The sequence below is a fragment of the Aaosphaeria arxii genome, assembly GCF_010015735.1.
Source record: "Aaosphaeria arxii CBS 175.79 unplaced genomic scaffold BU24scaffold_1, whole genome shotgun sequence".
Lineage (NCBI taxonomy): Eukaryota > Fungi > Ascomycota > Dothideomycetes > Pleosporales > Aaosphaeria > Aaosphaeria arxii.
Genome location: NW_022983474.1, coordinates 1,705,675 through 1,727,612, shown reverse-complemented (window position 1 = coordinate 1,727,612; position 21,938 = coordinate 1,705,675). Strand labels below are relative to the sequence as shown.

Here is a 21,938-nt window from a genome sequence, read left to right as displayed (position 1 = left end):
ACTCGAAGCGTAACAACATGGCAATGTGCGTAAAATTAATGAAGGCCCGGATCGCCTTCCAGGGCATGTCTTCTAAGAGCACTGCCAAGGTCGTTCAGAAGATATTCACAGTCTCCTCCTTATCCGACTACTTCACTAATCCTCCACGACTTCTATGCCATCAATGATGACACCCAAGTCCTCCGCTTGATTGCGTCCACTGACGCCAAAAGTGATCTTATTCACCGCACCTTCTTCGAGGTCCAGAGCGACAGGCACAACATCATGATGCCCTGCACGGTGATTCAATGACGAAATGTTGACAGCAGGTCCACCATTGACATTCACATAAGCCTCCCCAGACTCCAGATCTTTAACGCGGTAGTGGAACTGCACCCATTGGCGGCCCCCGAGACCAGTAACATTATAGAAGACGACCTGGGAATCGGGAGTAACTGATACACACACGTTAGCTCGGTCAATGGACGTATGAAGAGAAGAGTGCATACTTTTATGGACTCCCCGTTTGGAAAGACAATGCTCGCATGACGTGACAGCGGCACGGCCCACGATCTCGGCATGTTCAGCTTCGTAGCGTCTCTTCTTGCTCGGGAACGACACGACGCCAGTGTTGACGTCAATCTTCCACTGAGCGTGATACTCCAGAGTGATACGCTTACTATTCGTATCCACATTCATGGGAAGCCAGACGTAGTTCGAGTCTGGCCCGCCTTTCGAATCCCAGCTGTCACCCATGTAGATGTACGTCGTCTTCTGGCTGCCCTTGACGGTCAATTGGAATGTATTCTGCGAATTGTACGTCTTCTTGTCTTCGGGGGCAATCCCGTACGGCCCGTTCCAGCTTCCGCCGTTGAGCTTGTCAGTCCAGAACATGGAGTTGGGATTGCTGCGCCAGCCTGTCTTGCCGGAGACGATCAGGTAGTATATGCCGTTGACCTTGAGTATCCCGGGGGCTTCGTAGGCGCCCTTGGCGAGCAGGTTCACACGGGAGCCGATAGTGCCGTCGCTGTTGATCTTGTTGATCTGGACGTTGTTGTGGTCGGCAGAGGTGAGGAGGTACCAGGTCTGGTCGGCTTCGTCGTAGAACATGCCAGTGTCAGAGTAGGTGTAGCTATTCGGCGGCAATGTGACCTTTGAGCCGGAGAGCGCATAGTTACCGGCAATAGAGGTCGACTTAAGCGCTTGCACGTTCCGGTCAATTTGCCCGTACATCTATATCGTCTCAGTCATCTTCCGCTGAAATAACGGTCCCGGTGGTTTGATGAACTTACCCACCATGAGCCATTAGGCTTCGCGAGCTTGGGACGCCACATCCACTTCACGGTGTTCTTTGGGTTGTTCGAAGGCTCCCAATCTAGGAGATTCTTCGACGTATACAAGTAAGGTTGAACCTCTATGTCATTCGTTAACCTCTCTGATGATGATTGTGCTCAAGAACAACACACCGTGACTTGCAGCCTGTCCAATCCAGTAGAAGGTATCCCCTTCCTTGATAACCATTCCGCCATGAGCGTCAATCTTGGTGTTGGACGTCGACATCCATGCTGCTCCGGGAACAATCCATGAATTTGCAGCGTGGACTATAGCAATCCCTCCGCTGAGCGCAAGTAAAGTCTGTTTTACCAGCATTGTGACGGACTAACTTTTGAAACCGATGTGCAAATATTCGTAGAACAGCAACTGAGAATACCATTCTTTTATACTCGGGGTAACAATGTTACCCTATTTTTGTTCTACTTCCTCCGCTTCAACCTTATAGATGGATCAATATGACATACCCCGGATTTATCCACGCAACCGGGGTGGACTACAAATGAGGTCAGGGTAAGTATTCGACAACGTTGAAGCTACTAATTGATATTCCTGGATTAATGTGTCGCTTCCACCAATCATCCACATAATGCAGCGGTAATCCGGGGAAGTGACGGCCGAAGCAAATATAGCTATCGTTTAGTCCGGTGATGATATGTACTTGAGTAGATCGACATTGTTTGAGTCAAAGGAAGAGTTGTCAGTCCGATTGCGAGCATGTCTTCACTTTGAGTAAAGAATCACGGTGCTTTGGTATACATTTCATCTACTTCATCTTTAAGATATTTATTACTATTCTCGGGGTGTACTAGAGACATAAAATGATCAATACTGTACAATCAATTAAATACAACCTCACACACAAGTCCTTCTCAACCCTTCCACAAATCCCCCAACTACTCTACGCCTCTGCACAGCCACCTCAAAAAATATAACCTTTATCATAAGCTCCGTCGAAAGTCGAGAATCATAACTTCAATGTCATGTCCGAACACATGCTTGGTAACCTTAGCCCTCTCGCCTCGAAGCTCACAACCACACTAAACCCGATCCGAAACCTACCGAGGCAAATCCCCCTCCCCCCAACCAGACCCGAACGACGTCGCGCATCGATTGTCAGAAAGCTCTCCTCCTTCCTCTCCCCGGAACTTTTATAATTTCTTTTCCTCACACGTATTCATAATAAACACACGTTTGACCTCTTGAAAGTGCACTTCAAGAAGTTTAAAATCAGAGACCCAGACGAAAAGATCACGGAAAAGAAGAAAGGAAAAGAGATAGTAAAGCCAAAAGCTCAAGCAACGAAACGTAAAACGCAACCATGGCAGAGGAGTACAAGTATGAGTTCTTCAACGTCACGTTCCCGGCGGAGTACGTTGCGCATGTCGAGATCAATCGACCGGAGAAGCTGAATGCTTTCAAGGAGATGTAAGTTATATTTCTATTCCTATTCCGTTACTGCTCTCCGGTGTGGAGACCATCGCTTCCTGGGTTGCGTCGGCTCTTCCCCCAGCGCAGCTGATCTGGTCGCGGGAAGTTGGGATATATCTCAATCCTCGATTGACATCCACGGCCACAATTGAAGACTTTGAGATGTTGAACACTTATTATTTTACTATTTTGTAGCATAGTAACGACACCGTCTTCGTTCTCTGCTTCATCGCTTCTTCCATCACTCATTTCTCCATCTCTATGTATCCAAGCACTTTATTTCCCCCATCCATGATGATATATTAAACCTCTCCAACGCAAGACCCAAACCCCAACTAACAAACCCCCCAGCATGTGGCTGAATCTCTCCAAGATCTTCCGCCGCCTCTCGCACGACCCCAACGTCCGCGCCGTGGTCCTCACGGGCGCAGGCCCCCGCGCCTTCACCGCCGGCCTCGACGTGCAAGCCGCATCCGAAGGCAGCACGCTGGGCCCCGCCGCCGCAGGCACGCCTCGGGACGTCGCGCGGTCCGCTGTCGGAATCCGGCGGCACGTGCTCGAGTTCCAGGACTGCATCACGGACGTGGAGAAGTGCGAGAAGCCTGTGATTGCGGTGCTGCACGGCGTGGCGTTTGGGCTTGCGCTGGATATGAGCCTTGCGTGCGACATTAGGCTCAGTACGAGGGACGCAAGGATCTCGATTAAGGAGGTGGATATTGGGATTGCGGCGGATATCGGGACGTTGTCGAGGTTGCCGCATGCGGTGGGCAATGCGTCGTGGGTTAAGGAGGTGTGCTTGACGGCGAGGATCTTCGGTGCGGAGGAGGCGCAGCAGGTTGGGCTTGTGTCGGGCGTGTATAAGGATAAGGAGGAGGCGGTGGCGAGGGGTCTGGATATCGCGAAGCTGATTGCTACGAAGAGTCCTGTTGCGACGATGGGCACCAAAGAGATCTTGAATTACTCGAGGGATAGGACTGTCAGTGATGGGTTGCAGTATACGGCCATCTGGAACAGCTCGATGATACAGACGCAGGATGTCAAGGATGCTATGTTGAGTGGGCTGCAGAAGACGAAACCTAAGTTCGCGAAGTTGTGAAATGTAGCATCTACCGTATTTATGATTGGATGTTTCTAGAGTAAGATAGTGTTTGGTGAATAAGGATATGATGAAGAGGTTTGCATTCATCTTGTACTAAGACGTCTGTGACGTCCTGGTGGGCTTATATATGTAGTAATGCTGTTCGTCAAATATCCAAACAAGATACGCCGACTTCCTTGTCCAGACCACGACAGTGAAGCCTATGCATGATACCAAGATACTTTGTATCCTATAGTATGGAAAGAAGTAAGAAAAAAGCACATGAATCGCTCAATGCCAGTTATACCCAATATATGTCTCCTATAGTCGTTCTTCGCTGTTAAACCCGTTTCAATGGAGAGCGAACATGTTCATAAAAACCGGTCAATGCGAAGGTCGTAAGCGAATGAAATGAAATGAAAACCACCAAACACCTTTCAACATAAAACGACACTCTGGTATCTCCGAAATAAAATGAGATGGAAACCCCTTTCCGGCCAGGTAGCGCAAAAGAAGGGGAGGAGGGGTGGATGAAATGCTGCCTGGAACCGGAAAGTCACGACATAACGCTGGAAACTTAGTCCTTGCTCTTCTTCACCATCTTCAGCTCCGGGAGCTTCTCTCGTAACTTCTGCACGCTCTTCTTTTTCTTCCACAGCATCCTGTAATACTCGGTGAGATGAGGGAACTTCTCCTCGTCCCAGTCGTCCCACTTGGTGATAATCTCATCCAATATAGGCCAAGTCGTACAATCGCCGACCGAAAAGCGACGACCCGCAATGAAGGGTCCAGGACCCATCGCGAGCTTCTCCTCAAGCTGCTCGATCATGTTGACAACATCGCTCTGGTATGTAGGAACGTGGCGGTTCATCCAGAACTTCAGCAGCCCCATGACCATTACCATGATCTCGTAAGATTTGGAATTGGTAGCGCGGCCTCGATCATCGCGGTCCAACGGGTAGTATCGGTCGAGGTAGATGAGGATGGGCACGGAGATGGGGGTCTCGGTGTGGCTGATGTCGTTGTCACGGTAGCAGACCTGGCGATCGAGTTCGTAGGCTTTGTCAAGGGCCGGCGCCTCAATCAATGTGTGCTTTAGCTTGTTTTCGGCGAGGAAGATCTGTACCATTCTCGTCTCGGTGATGTTGTTGGAAGCGAACAGAATCGGGGAGTCCTCCGGCGCATCCCTGAAATGAAGGACATCGAAGCCGTCGCCGTAATGCTCGTCCCAATCGAAATCCGATTGATGATTTTCCTTGCCGAATGCACGAACTACCTTCTCGTTTTCTTCTTCGTCGTCGTTGATCACGTCTCGCGCACCACTCAGATTTTTCGATGTCGCTCCTTGGCCCCAGATCGTGCTGTTTTCTGCGTCCAAGAATGTTCCGATATGGCGGAACGTGAGAGAGATACGAATTCCCGAATACGCTGTTTCGTCCTCACTGCGCTCAGCTTCTATTCGTTTGTCCGCCATGATCCCATGTAACCATTTCTTGTTTGTATCCAAGCCCAATACGAACATGGAGTTATGGGGCATCGCGACTCGTTGGGTTTCTCGCTCGTGTGCTTCCTCCTCATCACCATTGGTAGTTGCAGGCTTTGCCACCTTCTTCGTGCGCAATCGCATCGTCCTCTGGGCCCCGAAACTGACATTGACAATGCTAGATCCTCGCACAATATCAAGTGTCTTATCTGAATGTTCAGAAATGTAATCGTTGCCAGAGCGGTACAATTGGATCAAAACGTGATTGAGAGGGTGACCAACGAGCTTCTCAGCCTGCTTTCTGATCACCTGCACCTTTGGAGAGAAGTACAATAATGGCAATGTCTGGTCTGTAGGATGTCGATAAACCGGCATAGAGCCATCGGCGCCGAATTCACCCTGGCAACAGACAAGCCGTGGGACTTCACCTGTCTGGTGAAGCATCTTCTGCCACCGTACTTCGTTGTATAATTGATGGAAGATAACATCCTTGAGTGGCTTCGAAGGCTCTGTGAGGTGCTTGAGAGTAGGTGGGAAGAAGTTGTATATTATCCTAGAATCGCCCTCGGCGATGCGATCTCCAGGACGCAGCACTGGAAAGTTCGCGAGAGACTTGAGTTTCTTCCCCATTGGAGGTTTCTTAGATGTGGAAGGAGATGTTGTTGGAGGTTCAGGTGCCGCTCTAGAGGGAGATTGAGGGGCATCAGCAGGCAGCGTCTTTGTTGAGTCAGACTTCAACGATCGCTGTAGTGCAAGACGTACAGCACTACGAGCCGAAGGCTGCCTTGAATCGTTGGCGTCTGCACCTGCACCGGAGAGGACAGGGTGCGAAGCAGACGACTTGAGAGACTTCTCGCGATTCAAAGATGGTGATTCGCGAAGTCTATCGCTACTTTCAGCTTTGGTGATGGTGGTCGGTCTCGAAGGGTTGTCATTCACAGGTGGTCCAGCTTCTTTGGAAGACTTGACTGGTGGCGCATTAGTGGCCGCCGCCTCACCGGTTTTGGTACGAGAGCTTCCCTCAGCTTTGGAAGCGGTGCCAGCAGCCTTCGCCGCCTTGTCTTCAGTCTTTTCTTTCTTGCTTTTGTCTGTGCGAGACCTCATGCGAATTTTCGACTTGACCAAGTTCTGCTTAGCGGCCGGTGCGGTCTGATATGAGTCCTTGGGCAGTTTTGCGCCCTGACTGAGCTTCTCTGCGAACTGCTCGTCGCTCAGTTTAGTATCTGTAGTTGCGCGACTCTCCGCCACAGATAGATCTGACAGCGTACGGTGTCGGCTGGTCGTTGTCAATTGTGAGGCTCTGTCCGAGGGTTGTCTGGCGAGACTGCTCCGTGCTGAACGCTTGTCGTTTATCTGTAGATTGCTTATCAGATTTTCGAGTTTTTCGTCGTCGTCATCTTTGTCGTTGGAATCGTCGTCGTCGGCTTCTATGATAATCGATCTTGTGCTCTGTTTCTGCGGTTGCGGCGGTTCTCTGTTGACGACGTCCCGATCTAGGATCTCCTTACTTGTGACCATGTTCGCATCGAAGAACTCGACCATCCTCTTGAGAGCCTCGTCATGGCGTGTGCGTTTGCGAAACCCTAGACAGTCTTCTATAACATTGATTTTGATTCCATGGCGGGCAGCATCAACCACGGTAGCGAGTACCGAGACATTGGTAATACAACCACAGATGAAGAGCTCTGTGACTAGTTTCGCCCGGAGGATCAGGAGGAGGGACGTTCCCAGGAAGGCGGAATAGTTAGTGGTCGGCAGGATGGTATCTGATTGTTCGATCTTGGGCTTGAGGGAGTCGATGAATTCGGCCCCGGGCGTGTTGGGCAGGCACGCGGGACCGTTTTTGGATGCTCGTAAGAGGAAAAGCTCCTCGTCTTCGTCCGACGTAGGATTTGGATCACCACCTTTACGGGGTACGGGTGGCTTGCGTGCGGAGACTCGTTTGAGCAGATCGAGGGCTCGCTGCTTGCGCCGCGACGATCTTGACTGGGTGGGCGGGATAAGGTCCTTGGGGAGATCGTCGTCGTCGTCCGTGCTGCTCTCAGCGCCGTCCACTAGACCCCCGACCACAATGGCGTCGCCCTCGCCCGTGGTGGGGTCGTTGGCCAAACGGTCAGTTTCGTACAGGGTCTTGACCCAAATGATATTGGCGGATAGTTGGCGGAATTTAGGGACGATGGAATCGATGCGCTCGAGGAATCCATTGCGGGTGTCGACGGGGAGTCTACCATCTGGTTGGATGAAGTCGTTCTGTAGACCAATGACAAGTAGCGCCTGGTGTGTCTGGAAATGTGGTTGATTTTGGGAGATTAGATCCAGAAGGGACAGCATCTTGCCGTCGCCGTGGTTGGATGATGGAGCCAAGATTAATTAGGCATGCGTATACATTTGGGTAGAGAGGATGATAAAGTGCGCTGTTGGAATTTGGAGGGTGCAGATTTTCGAAAGATTTATTGGCAGGCCGGGGGGTTGTTGTGTGTTTGGTTGGGTTTGGCGTTGGTATGGGATAGTAACGAAATCGCTTCTCATGAGGAAGAGAAAATAAAAGGGTGGTTTTTAGGAGACGTGAGATGGAATAGAGTGGAGTAAGATCGAGGACGGGGAAGAGAAGGAGAAAAGAGGAGAATATAAGAACAGGAAGAGATATATGTTGGAAGGTGTTGTTCAAGTTGCAGTCGTCTGTGGAGGGAAGATGTAGGGAATCTATGTGTTTGCGGTGGTTATGATGGTGGTAGTGGTAGTTGGACGTCGGGATAAGGCATGTCCTCGCTTACAAGGATATTGGAAGAAATTATGGCGGTTGAAGGGATTCGTTAATATGCATATGCATGATGAGATGGTAGGAGACGGACAGATGAACGGTACGGCAAGTTAAAGCAGAGGAAGATTAGAGGATGTGGGATGCTGGTTGGTGGTGGTATGGGGATGAGCGTACAAGAGAAGAGGGAAATGATGGGCAACCAGCGGCGAGGGAAACCTACCCAATTCCCCGTGTTCGCTTGTTTTCTTTCGTATTCGTAGTGTAGCGTAGCCTACCGATACTCCAGCTATTATTCCGTGATCGCTGTGTATGTAATGACGGAGTAGACCACGAGGATGTGTAAGTGAAGAGAAAGGGAAGGGGAATGGGAGAGGAAAGAGATATAAGTTCACGCGGAAGCGAGGAGAGAGGAAAAGTGCAAGGGAAGCCAAGAGGAAGAAGAAGAGGAAGAGAAGGAAGAGAGACGAGAGTCAGAAGAAAAATAATCCAGGGAAAGAGCAACAGTCAACTAGGGACAGTGCCAAAGGGAAAGGGAAGGGAAGGGAAGGCACGAAGGGAAGGGGTATCACACTGACTGCGGGCCGCAAAGCGCACTGCGGCTATGGCTGCAGGGTTCAGTTCGCCTCATGCACTGTCAACCAACTTACCTACTCACTAACCTCAATATCCATATCCATATTCATACTCGTACTTATAGGACTCCTGCTCTAAAGAGGAGAAACTGAAAGAGGCCTGATTACAGAGAAACACTATGCGATCTCCCATTTTCCTTTCTTGTATTCGAAATCCATACACAATTGTACAATATACACAGTATATCCTTAGTTTAGATACCTGTGTACACCATATACCTAGGGACCTAGGTAGGTATACTACCTGCACCTTGCCTCTATATTTCATTAATACACCCATCTATGATACAATACTTCGTACTATGTGACTAGCGGTACACAGGCGAAAGACGGTGAGCTTCACGTACATACAATACACTATGAGGCGTAAACCTGACTTGACATGAACCCAGGCGCCGGGTGCTGCTGGCCGTATCTCCCGGCAGATGCCCTCGCCCATACAGATATATACCACCATATGCCTTATACCATATACCGTCGTATGTCCATTCTCATTTATTCCTGTTCCTTTGCTTACTTGTGCTTCATTTCGGTTACTTTCAAGAGATTTTGTTTTACTTGATCAAAACTCCCCAGATCGAGATGCAACGGCTATACCCGTCTATCCGTCCGTTCTAGGACGTTGATTGATTAAATTGAGGCGTGTACTCCGTAATACCCACATGCTTCTTATAACATTGCTAGCAGTAGGACCGTTAACTTGACATGGTAAATGGCAAGCATGGATTTTGGTTTTGTATCACCAAATGGGAACACAAACTGTTCGACTTTGTCAAATGGTTTCCCCGCCTTTTTTTGCTCTCGTACATGGAATACACTCGGCTCTCGCTTTGGATCTCGAATGCTTAACCGATGCTTCACACCTCACGCCTCGTACCCGCATATCCACCTATTACTCCATCCCGTGTACATCCACATGTAAATATCAAACACAAAATATAAAGTACGGAGGACTCCGTACACTTCAAGTCCTCCAATACAAACTCGCGTCCTCGGTTGGTCGTGCCGCGCTCTGACATTTCCACACCAATGCACGTACCATTCGCTTGCAACTCATTGCTGTTGTGCGTTACAAACGACCCGCAGGTGGACGCACCGTGTCTGATGTAGGTAGAGCGATGCTCTGCTCCGTATACAGAGAGTACTCCGTACTGTGTGTCGTACTCGAATGGTGTGCATGGCCCTTTGGCGCGCGCTGCGGTTGCCCTTTTTGCTTCCACACCGTCACGGGGAAGAATTTCCCCAGCATCACGCAATACTGCCCATCGTCCCTCGGCCCATGCTGCTGTGCATGTACAATGGACCTCTTCGTAGAGGGTCAATCCGGCCAGAGTTGCAGCCATCCTGGCTCCAGCAAGGCATCTCAATACGCTGGCTTTGGCACCAGCCATCATGCCATGCATGCCCGACTCGTCACGTCGCGCTCACCACGCTTGTACCGCTCAGTCTGCGAATCACATTCGCCTGATCTGCTATTGCGCGCAGCCTAAACCGGGACCTTCCTTCGCCTCACCGCTGTCCCTCGTCGGCTCGTCCTGCGCGCAATAATAGATACCCTAGATCCAAAGGCATATCGACCTGCTTGACCTTATATCGGCGCAGCAAAATCCAACCACATGATGACTGGTCATCGCCTTCTCCGAGCCCAAACTTCCGGTTCACCCGCCCACTTCACTTGTTGCTGAAGAACGACGTGATCTTTCGAGTGCCATCTCCCTTAACCGGACTGCCCTTCGCTGCCGCTGCGTTGGAATTGCTCGTCGCGCTCCTGGTCTTTGCCTTCTTGACAGGTGACCTCGCGGCACTCTTCTGTGGGGATGCGCTCCACCCCTTCAGCTTCTGTTGGGGTACACGGTCTGCTGTGTCACCATCGCCATCACCACCTTCGCTGCGCTCCCGTTTGATACCTCTCGACTGCGCTGGAACTGGCAGTGGCGCATTGTCTTCGGTACCTTCTACTCGGTTGGTCGTTTCACGGGTCTCATTGACGTCGTGTTCCACTTTGATTCCTTTGCTCTCTGGCTCCTCCTTCAAAGTGTCTGCAGGTTTTCCCATTACGTCGCTATCGGTCTTCGCCTTGGCGGCCTTTCGTTGGTTACCAAAGAAATTGGCAATGTTATTCTTGTTCTCTTTGCTATCAATAGGCACGATGAACGTTGGCGAATTGTTGCCGACCTTGCCAACGTCCTTGCTTACAGGGTAGCATTCTAGCTCCCCCTCGAACGGCTTGAGCAGGCTCTGTAGGTCTTTGCTCCATTCGTCGCGCTTAGGATCCAGCCATGTTCGAAGCGCTTCCGACCCGTTTTCGAGGATCACTGTCAGAGTCAGTTTCTTCTGCGGGTGGTGGGAGACGGATCCTGATTGGACAGAGCGTGGGACTATCTATACATGTATGTACATACCGGGCATGCGGTCGTGTAAGAACTTGAGTTGGCTGTTCGAATCGGTCGTGATGATTGTATACGTGTAATGCTTCTCGTCACTATCTACTCGCCTGTCAGCCGATGTGACTGCCAGGAGACACAAGACATTCTGCGAGACACATCGAAACGTGGCAAGGCAGTGAGAAACCCGGGCACGCTTGTGTTACAATCACGTTCGGTCCAGAGGAAGGTGCACGGCACGGGAGCCGCACACCAAATGCAATGAGTTGTCTTGGAAAACTCACCATCATATTTGACGCAGTCCCACAACCCTGCGAAGCACATGAGTTGGCCGTCCTTGCGCCTGGTGAAGTGGGGGATCTTTTCTTTGCCATTGTTCTTCTTCAACCACTCGTAGAAGCCCTCGGCAATGACGATGCATCGCTTTTTCTTCTTCATGCTCGTCCACATGCCACGGTCGTCGTAGAGAGAGTCGTCGCGACAGTTGATTGTTTTCATCATGGATCCGTAGTCGGGGTTGCGCTTCGTCCAGAAGGGAATTAGACCTGCGTGACATCGTCTGTCAACATGGCAATCCCATCATGCCGTGCAGATCTCTCTGACTCAGAGTGACATACCCCATTTCATGCTCTGCAACATGTACCTGGTATCATCGAGCTTCTCCTGCGAGGAAGACACCTGCTCGGACTCGCCGCTCTTGCTCGTCTCGTCAGGTTCGCCACGTTTCTCTGCAGCGTAGCTACCACCATGATCGGGACCGTCTGCGCGGTATACGAGTCCATGATATCCTGGGGCAAAATTGTATGTTTGTCGAACTGCATCGTCATCGGGAGCTTCGTCTACTGGCATGTGCGACTCTCGAAGACGCTGCCGTACCTCTCCCGGTCGCTGGAGTTGGTCAGTATTCGAATCCGGCAACGGAAGAGATGTTTCAATTACCGAGAACAAGGCGTACCTGCCACACATTCTGACGTCGTTCAGTGCTGCATTTTTCTGTAAATGTTTTTGGTTGTGTCTGAGTCTGAGTCTGAGTCCAAGGGAGTTCAGCTTCGCGGAGAGAGCTTCCAGGCGGCCGCGGGGCAAGTTGATTGGCCGGCGGTCGAACAACGTCATGAAAAGGTGTCTAAGCTTTCAGCCTTATGCGCCTTGACCATTCTTCCATCCCATCTCCAACCGTTATCTTCCCATTAGCTTGATTTCTTCAATTGTCACATATCGAGCACACCCCACTCCCTCATCTGCTCCTTTGGCAAGCCAATTGAGCGACACGGTACAGCTCATGTTCTCCCGCACCGTACCTCGGGCGCTTCCTCGCCTCAGCCGTGTCGTACAGTGCGAGACTCAACCTCAAGTCGCTACGTTCACGAAGATCCCATCACGGACATGGAGACCGCTCCAGCAGCAATGCTCCAAGCGACCCGCGAGTACACTCGCGCGACAGTTCAAGGAGCAATACAATAGGAGCCCTATACTGTTTCCATTCGCATTAGGCTGGTACGACGATTCAAAATCCTGTCCCTTCCTCCAAGTCTACATTCTCTAACCTATCCAACAGCGTCCTTCTCGTAGCCACCGGCGCCATCATCTACGTACCCTGGTACTACCAAAACATCATCATCAAGCCCTACCACAACTTCCCCGAACCCGTCGCGAAGAAGCTGCGCCGCGCCATCTTCTACAGCCGAGGGAAGAACATCGACCTGAAAGAGGCGAACAAGTATTTCCGCCAGGCGCTGGCCCTCGCGAACGAGCATGGGATGGATCCCTTCGGGCCGGAGATACTGGGCGTCAAGTATGCGATCAGCAACCTGTTCGAGCAGGCTGGGCATTTCCCGCTGGCGTGCGACGTGCTTGAGATCATGCGCGTGGACTGCAACCGCTGGATCGAGGAGTTCAGCGACAAGCATTGGACCAATGGGAACAGATCGCGGATACTCAAGGTCACTGTGCAACTCAATGTCAAGCTGGCCGAGCTCTACGACAGCAAGTACATGAACCAGCCCGATGATGCGGAAAAGAGGCTAGTGGAAGCTGTGGAAACCGTTCTGAGAGAAACCACGCGGCGGAGGAACGAAGGCGTCAAGGAAGGCGAGGGCGATTTCATGACTGATGAGGAGGTCGGGGGTACGATGGAAGGTTCGTCGACTCGGTTTCCTTACCGTTGATCTCCTTTGTGGAACCCACTTCCCCCGATATGGCGGACAGTACGTACTGACTCGATCGCTGCAGCCCTCGGAAACCACTACGAGAAATTCGACTCGCATTATCTGGCTACTCCGCTGTTCCTCCAGGCGCTGGCGCTGTGTCCGCCCACTTCTTGCCATGGCGTCGTACTGAGTGAGTCTCATCCCGTCCCTCCCTTGCATGAAAACATCAGACTGACCGCGACTTACAAAAGTGAACAACATCTCCACATGTCTCGCTCAACAAACGCCACCGCCGGCATCAAGCGCCCCGCCAACCGCAGACTCGTTTCCCAATACTCCTCCGACGCCTCGCTCAGCTCTTGTGGACCAAGCGCGGCAATGGGCCACTAAAGCTATTGAGCGCGCATCTATGATCGCGCCTCCCGATCGCAATGAAGAGTGTGACGTTGGATGTACCGTCGCGACCCACAACTTGGGCGAGTTCTTCGAGATGGAGGGAAAGATCAAGGAGGCACGCCAGAGGTACGACGAGGCTGCCTCGTTGGCGAAGGCGATCGGTTTCGAAGAGGGACGGGTGAATGCTAAGGCTGGGCTTCAGAGGCTCAAGGCTCTGGAGAAGGCTGCATGAATAAATCCATAAACATTGGAGTCTGCACATGCGAGCAGATCCTGTTGTAGCATATGTAGGATATCAGATGTAACCAATTCGACTCCACTGATCATGACCACCCGCAACATTTCGAGTTTGCTCTTACTTGCCTACGTGAGATATGGGACGCTGATAAGTCCATCCTTGTGACCGAATTATTATGACTCTCCTATGAGATTGATTTACCTCACATCCAGGTTTTGGAACTGTTCACCTTCCATTTCACAGCTTTCGAGACTGAGCATGCACATCCACTACCAAAAGGTATCCACCAACGCAAGTCATCCAGTCCCACTCACAGCTCCCTTCGAACCCACCACTCACTGCTACTTTGAACATCTCAAATGGTAAACGGAAGCCCCTCGAAGTGTAGATTTAACACTACGTTAAAATTTCCTTCCATTCTATGGAACTGTCATTGAGGTGAGGGAAAGGGAGGATGGGGGTTGAGGGTTTCCGGATGTAGGGAAATCTACAAGCTTACCACAACATGTATTGTCTGTGCATATTGATCGTATGCGTACGCGCGCGCGTGTGTGTGAGAGATATCTCAAGCTCGAATTGACCAGCAAAACTCGCATCAACACAACAACATCCATACAGCATCCTCGATGCCAGGCCAGAGTCCGGCCCGTAGACCACTTAATTCTATACATTTGATACAGACATGTCACATGATATCATTTCACATTACAGCACCATTCACTCATCCATCCACTGATCCACCTGTACCTGAAAATATTACGCTTCTTCTCCCAGTTACGCCATCAATCCAGCACATCCTCACCCAATTCCTCCCCTTAGAAAAAGATAGACCTGAAACCGCACTGCCCAACTTCCAACCACCCATCCAATAACAAAAAGAATATGTAGACCCGCTCGTAGAATAGTAGAGAAAAGGAAGAAAGGTTTCTTTCACCAAGCACTCCACATCATCTCTGTATACCTACCTACTCAGGTACATAGCTACGTATCACATCTTCCCCTCTCGGTCTCTAGAGAGGCCAGGGCGGGGGAAACGAGAAAGAAGCATACACACTCTTCAAACCCATCAATTGACTAATCCCCAATCTAAACCTACGGTTATGCATATGCAGCACATCCAGGGGTTCCTTCTTTCCCACATACTCCTACTCCTACTCGGACATGGTACTCCTACTCATACCAACGTACAATAATATAATACAATACAACACCAAAAAAAAGCCAAGCATACTTACACGCAAATACACAGAATCACTAGGGGCCATCATTTCCCTCTCCCTTGCGTGATGCCGAGATCGGCGCGCGCGCCCGGTGGTACTATAATGAGGGAAATAAATAAAAAGGTACCAAGTAGTCATTTTGCGGGGAGACGGACGGGAAGAAGGAGGGGTGGGGCTGTTGGCACACAGGGCTTGTGATGGGTCATACTTTTTTTAAAGTTTTTTTTTTTTAATTTCAAGCGATTGTTAAACAGAGTTTTTTTTTTCTCATGATCAATTGATTGAGGAAAGGGCGTGTTGATGAGTCAATCCTCTTTGAAAGTGCGTTCTTTTGTACGAGGTATGGTGTGCATGAAGTACTTCCTATTCCGTCACCGTACTTGAGCCAATATGAACGATTAAGTAAGAAGTATTCATCAATTCTCTTGGGACTCTTTAAACCTCACAAGCATGCATCAATCACTCATAATTCAAGTTGAACGTTGGTTTGAAAGGTGGAAAAAGGGGATGATCTTTTCATCTTCTCTGCTATAGCTCCTCTTTCCGTGCTCTATGCTCCTCCTCTTCCTCCATACTCTAAGATTACATGTCTTCGTCAATTGATCCCATTCCTAAAGGGCCCTGCATATAAAATAATCGAAAAAAGGGGTCGAACTCCTAACCGTGCTACTTTGTGTGTACCCCAGGGCTCAAACCAGGACGTGACCTTTCCGGCGGGCCCATGGAGACTCGAATTAAAAGAAGGGTTGTGTGATTGTGTGATATGTGTGAGGTGGTGTCGTATAAATGGATGAAAGACCGGTGGGGTCAAGGTCATTCACTGAATGAGAAGAAGGATAACAAAAAAATTGAGCCATGCCGGCGTGATATCATGTGTGCAAGTCTAAGTGGGCACAAGGAAAGAATAAAACGACAACTCCATCATCTACGCCTTCTCAGCGGGAGCGGCGAGCTCAACCTCGGGGTCGGCCCTCTTGAGGGCAGAGACGATGTCAGCACCCTCGACCTTTCCGCAGAGGGTCTCGACGACTATGCCGGTGATCTGGTACGGGCAGCCGTTGGAGGCAGGACGACGGTCCTCGAAGTATCCCTTGCCCTCGGCGGCGACGGAGCGAGGCACACGGACGGAGGAGCCACGGTTGGCAACACCCCAGGTGAACTTGTCGAAGGAAGAAGTCTCGTGCTTGCCAGTCATACGGAGCTGGTTGTCCTCGCCGTAGACGGCCATGTGCTCAGCCTGGCGCTTGGAGAGCTTCTCCATGGCCTCCTCGATGGCCTTCATGCCACCCTCGGCACGAGTCTCCTTGGTGGAGACGTTGGTGTGGAGGCCGGCGCCGTTCCAGTCACCGGGGATGGGCTTGGGGGCGAAGGTGACCTTGGCACCGAACTCCTCAGCGACACGGTGGAGGAAGAAACGAGAGATCCAGAGCTGGTCGCCCACTGTAATTCATTACGTATTAGCGTCATTGTCTCGTCGGAGGCTCGGGGCCGCATCGGGTAATTGAGGGGAAGGGGCAAGGAAGGAAAGAACTTACTGGAGATGCCATCGCACGGACCAACTTGGTATTCCCACTGAGCAGGCATGACCTCGGCGTTGGTTCCCGAGATGTTGAGTCCAGCGTACAAGCACGCCTTGTAATGAGCCTCAACAATGTCACGGCAGAAAACCTTGCCAGTTCCGACACCACAGTAGTAAGGTCCCTGGGGAGCAGGGAATCCGTTCTTGGGCCAGCCATAGGGCCAGCCCTCGATGTCGAGGAGAGTGTATTCTTGCTCGAGACCGAACCAGAACTCGTGCTTTGCGTGGGCCTCCATGAGGATGGCGGCGTCGTGGCGGAAGTTGAAGGGGTTGGGCTTGCCATCAGCTCCCCAGGTCTCGGTCATGACGATGATGTTGTCGCCCAGGCGGAAGGGGTCAGGGTAGAAAGCAACGGGGCGGAGGTAGACATCCGAGTTGTTACCAGGCGCCTGGCCTGTCGACGAGCCATCGAAGTTCCATTCGGGGAGATCCTCAACCTTCTCGGGCTTGCTGTTCAAAGTCTGCAGAATTCAGAGTCAGTCATTGCTGCGTCGTGATGCTATGAGTTAAGCCAAGTAAGGCAAGACAACAACGGGTACGAGTAGTTCAGATCGAGAAGTGTGCTAGTGGGTAGAGACGGGAGAATAGAAGAGAAACTTGGTTGTTTCTTTTCTTTTTTCTCTCGATCTGACGTCGTTGCAAGCGTTGGATGATGCATGCTAAGCAACGGGGATCGCCATTGAGAGACGTCACAGTGGGTGTGTTCGGGAAGGTTTCCTCGAAGCACTCGCGTGACAGGACGATGTTGTGGTTGGTTGATTGGTGGGGGTAGTAGTGATGGGAGGGGAGGGTAAGGAAGAGAGAGAGAGGACTAGGAGGGGCAGAATCGGGCTTGGTGCTTGGGAAGAGGGAGTGGCAGTGGGAGTGGCAGTGGGAGTGGAAGCTGGGCTTAGGCAGGTAATGCGCGCTGAATGCCAAAAGGGTACTCAAGGGTAGAAAGGGAAGGAAGGGGGTTCTGGGACTAGCCCATTCCCTCTTCGCCTTTCTTCGCCTCTGCCTCTTGTCGCTCCACCATACCCGTACCCATGCCCGTATCCAGTCCAGTACCCATAGCCAAAAGCCACCCGCCTGCAGGAGGGAGAGCAGGCCCTTATCGCAGCAGGATCGCATCGCATCGCAGGGTGCCAAATCAGGCAATGGAGTGCAAAGAAATGCAGGATCCAATTGCCCTCCCCTTGATAGTCGAATCCGATCTGATCGATGGTGATGACGATGTTGTCACCCCTCTCTCCCTCTCTTCCCCACGCGCGGGTCATTCTGCAGGTGCAAAGGCCTGATAAAAGATACACATGTGCACAAGCTAGATACGGGGGGACAGATTCTGGAACGAATCATCCCCCCGGTCTCGAATTGTGCTGTGTGATACTCGCCGCAGGTCCAATGCCCTCTCCCTCTCTGCGCCCTATCTCTCTGACCATATTTGATCGCCTCGCTTGTCGTAGGATGTTTTGACAATCCATGTTTGAGGGATATTGCGAAAGGGAGACGGAGAGAGCAAAATAGAAAATGGAAGGGAATAAAAAAGACTCACCCTGGATTTCGAGCGGATGCCGTTGGAGCCGTCAATCCAGACGTACTCAGCCATGATCTTGCCATGCTGGGGTAGTTTGAGGTATTTCTCAAGCTGTAAAATTAGGAACGTTAGCGTTGCCATTCATTGGGATTTTAGTGGATCGGGGAGGGGAGCACAGGTGCGAGCATGGCTTACGTTGGCAGTGTTGGAAATGATTTGTGACGTTGAACTCGACATATTGACGGTTTATGTGTGTATGTGTGATTTGGGTTTGGTGGGTGGTGGTTGTTGTTGTTGTTGTTGAAGGAGTTGTCAAAGACTACTGGGGGGAAGTAGCAGATAGATATAGGGTAGGTGTTGTTGTGTTGGTGGAGATAAGGTAGATAGTGGACTTGTCGTTGATATCAGGCGGCGTAGGTAAGAGGTATCGAGACAGATGGGCGAGTGCAGGCGAGCAAGCAAGCAGGCAAACAAACACAATCGTGAATGGAGGAAATGTGGAAGCTTTAGAATATGATAAGAGTAATTAAAAAGATTCGGGGCCACGAAGCATTTAAGTAAGTTGAAGTACGGAGGAGGTAGGGGAGCAGAGCTTTGGGTATGATGATGACTGGGGGAGCGCCGCTGAAGAGCTAAGGAACTAGGGACCTTGAGGGAACTAGGGAATTAGGGATTTGGGACTGGGAGTGGGACTGGGATTACGATTATTGGGATTGGGGAGATACAGTGAATACAGTAGATAATACTTGTAACTATTCTAATCACTGTATACTCGTAAGGAAAAAGGTACAGAGTAGACTGAGTCTGTGAGTGCAACTTGTGAGACTGGGGGGGCTTGTGGGAAGTGGGAGGGTGGAGGGGGGGGTGTGCTCGGATCAGTGGCGGGGTGGGTGGGCGTCTACCGTCTACACAATGCAGAACACAGAATACAGAACGGTACAGCAAATACATTACACAGTAGTAGTGGCGGCGGTAGTAGTAAATAGCAGCACCGGTACGGAGAAATGTAGTGTCATAGTCTATGGCGTGTATGCGCTTGTGCTGTTGATAGATAAACGTTTGGTTTTAGGCTGGCAGGCGGCCCTGGAAGCATGCGACCAGGCAAAGCCAACAGACCAACAAGCCAAGATACATCGCCGAACTGTATCCGTGGGATGGGGATGGGATGGGATGGTATGATGGGATGTATGGCGAAGGATAGGATGGGATAGGATAGGACAGGACAGGACAGCATGGGATGGGATGAAGAAGCAAATGCAGGTCAATCAACATATTCCCACAATCCCTCCACCCTATCCATCCAATACAACTCCAATCCAATTCACTATCCAGAAGCAAATATACAAATATCAAACCACTACTGCCACCAGACCCCTGCCCTTCCAAGAGAATATGGGAATTACATTCCCTCAGATGATGGGATCCCCAGACAGAAATCGGGAATAGTTGAGAAGAAGAAAGGAAAGAATACAATTAATTCCTCAAACTTAGTCAATCATTTAGAAACTTGAATCAACTCAACTCAACTCAACTCAACTCACCTCCAAACTCTTCCTCTCGTGTGGTGCACCACCCACTCATCCCGTCCATTCCATCCCATGTCCATCGATCCGTCCACCCATCCATCTAGCCATCCCTTCACCCACTACATCTCACGATACGTCCGTCCATCCATTCATCCATTCCCAAAACCGAAATCTTCCAGCTGCGTCTTCTGCCGCCGACGCCGCCGTCGTAGGGTCCTTAGGTCCTCGCCGCGCTACGGCTGTTGGACCGCCGCCTTTGCGTCTTTTCTCCCTGTGCCTGCTCCTCCCACCCAACATCGTGATACATACGTGCCCAATGTCCCTTTTCCTCTCTACTTCAATGTCTTTTTGCCATAGTAAGTAATTCCACCCATCGTAACCTACCTAGTTACATACCTATCCTATCTATGCACCTGAAATCTGAGTGCTGCGTGCTGCGTCTGTGTCTCGTCTCGTCTCGTCTCGTCTCGCTACTTTTACATTACCCGAACCACCTGTCAGGAATAAAAAAAGATGCAGTCCAGAAGTCCAGACTACCAATAATTTCGTAATCGGGTGTTTCTAACTCTCTGGTTACTGGCAACTGAATCTTTCTTTCTCCTTTCTCCTTTCTCGGTTCCCTTCTCCGTCTGCTTGTTCCCCTTCTTTTACTTCCTTAATTCTTGTTCTTCTCTCGCGCGCGTAAGTCCTTGCTTACTGTACATGTCAGTTTCAATACGCCTCTCCCCCCGCAACGAGATGGGCCTTGAGACATGTGAAGAGAACACATGATACAACAATAATCATAATCATAATAATAATCATGCTCATTGCTGGCCTATTTTGAAAACAAAACATGGTCCGCACGACGGTTGGAAGCGGCAATGGTTGTCTCTTCGCTCAGCCCCTCCGGTGGTGTCAATGATTCTTCTTCCGACTTTGACCGCTTTGTTCCTGGATAGCATCGTCACATTCTTGTCTGGCGACGGGGCACGCACCGGATCTAAATTTACCCTTTCACCACGATAGGGCATCCTAGCCGTAGTGCCCTACACAGTATTGCCTCTCCGTCAAATACGTATGTCCCGGTGCGTATTGTATCGAAAAATAACCCCTAGTTAGCACACGGACACACACCGCCATCGCATCGCCATCGCCCATCGCCCACAGCCCCATACTTTTGTACCTCGCGTTCAATTCCGTCGTTGCTACCGGCGACGGCGAGAACGACGACGACGATGACAATTCCCCTGCCTTTCGTCAACTCGTACCTTTCTGTTGCTTGTGCTCCAAGTTCATACAATACACCCGGAATTATCGAATGCTCGTGCTCGTGTGTCCCGCCACCTCTCTTCTCCCAAAAAAAGAAATGGAAGCTCTATTTTCCTTCCAGAAGCGTCGCAGTTCGTAGGTAATAGTTGTTGCAGGTACTCCGTACGGACACTGCATTTGCCCATCTTACGAATTAATTACCTTCAGAACCACCACCGCCACCCACGACACACCTCCTCTCGTCTCGAACACAAACTTCCCCCATAAAGAAAGACAGAACACGTCGCAAGAAGACTCGCAACTATTTCTCTCTAGAGGGGCAGCGACATCATCTAATGCCGAACGGCTAGCAACCCCATCCATTCATTTGCATTAGGTATTTCGATTCAATCGCATGGGTCCGCGTCACGCTTCCAGTCCCCAAGTGCTCCATCGCTATCAGTACCGATTTCTGACCAATAGCATGGCCGTTGAATCCCCTTAACTCACACTGTTTTCCCTATTTCGCCGTAGGTTGGGTCTTTTGTGGCAAAGAGTTGCTAAGGGTTGCGATAAGGCAATTGCGGACATGACACTCCGAAACGGAACCAATTACCACTTCGTCATTCTAGCATCACCTCCCCGCCAGCCTGCGTGCCTCGAACGACCCTGAAAAGAGGTTGGTCAAGTACCGTCGGAAGGGATCCGATCGATGTGGTTTTGATCTTCTCTCTCTTTTCTTGCGGCTGTGACTCAACCTGTAAATGTGCCTCATACCATAAGAGTTCTGGAAGGAAAAAAAGAAAGAACCTTGCGCAAAAGAAAGAGAATGAATACAGCACTCGTTGCGTTTCATTTCGCGTAACTGTATTCAATTCGGATTGATTCGACGCTTCCCGCGTCGGTTCCGATAGTTGCTCATACCCAACGGTACGATCAGGAAAAGTCTGGAGTTTCATGGCTGACCACCCCCCCTGTCTGCCTAAGCGTGGCGTGGGGCTGAACGGCT

The 21,938-nt window shown here is 50.7% G+C and overlaps 7 protein-coding genes across 7 annotated transcripts; 3 read left to right on the top strand and 4 right to left on the bottom strand.

Moving 5' to 3' along the window:
* Positions 1-135: 135 nt before the first annotated feature.
* Positions 136-1,629, bottom strand: BU24DRAFT_456980 (carbohydrate-binding module family 35 protein; the record flags this gene model as incomplete). The annotated part of the gene is made up of 4 exons (XM_033531494.1): positions 136-434; positions 489-1,212; positions 1,272-1,393; positions 1,446-1,629. 4 exons carry the CDS (start codon positions 1,627-1,629, stop codon positions 136-138), a joined length of 1,329 nt encoding a protein of 442 aa, XP_033389300.1.
* Positions 1,630-2,632: 1,003 nt separating this feature from the next.
* Positions 2,633-3,838, top strand: BU24DRAFT_404020 (delta-delta-dienoyl-CoA isomeras-like protein; the record flags this gene model as incomplete). Its single annotated transcript, XM_033525616.1, has 2 exons — positions 2,633-2,739; positions 3,094-3,838. 2 exons carry the CDS (start codon positions 2,633-2,635, stop codon positions 3,836-3,838), a joined length of 852 nt encoding a protein of 283 aa, XP_033389299.1.
* A 559-nt stretch (positions 3,839-4,397) lies between these two features.
* Positions 4,398-7,637, bottom strand: BU24DRAFT_339045 (isochorismatase family protein; the record flags this gene model as incomplete). The annotated part of the gene is made up of 4 exons (XM_033523161.1): positions 4,398-5,488; positions 5,702-6,222; positions 6,268-6,644; positions 6,786-7,637. Coding segments are annotated over 4 exons (2,841 nt in total), but the record flags the coding sequence as incomplete, so codon positions are not given.
* Positions 7,638-10,233: 2,596 nt separating this feature from the next.
* On the bottom strand, positions 10,234-12,105 carry BU24DRAFT_12074 (DUF159-domain-containing protein). The gene is made up of 5 exons (XM_033520893.1): positions 12,036-12,105; positions 11,698-11,968; positions 11,365-11,625; positions 11,099-11,182; positions 10,234-11,011 (listed from the first exon to the last, which is right to left on the bottom strand). The coding sequence occupies exons 2-5, from the start codon at positions 11,927-11,929 to the stop codon at positions 10,368-10,370; spliced, it is 1,221 nt and encodes a 406-aa protein (XP_033389297.1). The 5' UTR covers positions 11,930-11,968; positions 12,036-12,105; the 3' UTR covers positions 10,234-10,367.
* Positions 12,106-12,245: 140 nt separating this feature from the next.
* Positions 12,246-13,958, top strand: BU24DRAFT_361523 (uncharacterized protein). The gene is made up of 4 exons (XM_033524148.1): positions 12,246-12,574; positions 12,636-13,216; positions 13,310-13,417; positions 13,479-13,958. The coding sequence occupies exons 1-4, from the start codon at positions 12,360-12,362 to the stop codon at positions 13,853-13,855; spliced, it is 1,281 nt and encodes a 426-aa protein (XP_033389296.1). The 5' UTR covers positions 12,246-12,359; the 3' UTR covers positions 13,856-13,958.
* Positions 13,959-16,006: 2,048 nt separating this feature from the next.
* Positions 16,007-18,410, bottom strand: BU24DRAFT_429850 (uncharacterized protein; the record flags this gene model as incomplete). Its single annotated transcript, XM_033529772.1, has 4 exons — positions 16,007-16,521; positions 16,617-17,121; positions 18,192-18,284; positions 18,369-18,410. 4 exons carry the CDS (start codon positions 18,408-18,410, stop codon positions 16,007-16,009), a joined length of 1,155 nt encoding a protein of 384 aa, XP_033389295.1.
* Positions 18,411-19,599: 1,189 nt separating this feature from the next.
* On the top strand, positions 19,600-20,549 carry BU24DRAFT_416623 (uncharacterized protein). The gene has a single exon (XM_033526507.1). The coding sequence runs from the start codon at positions 19,772-19,774 to the stop codon at positions 20,054-20,056; it is 285 nt and encodes a 94-aa protein (XP_033389294.1). The 5' UTR covers positions 19,600-19,771; the 3' UTR covers positions 20,057-20,549.
* The last annotated feature ends 1,389 nt before the right edge of the window (positions 20,550-21,938 follow it).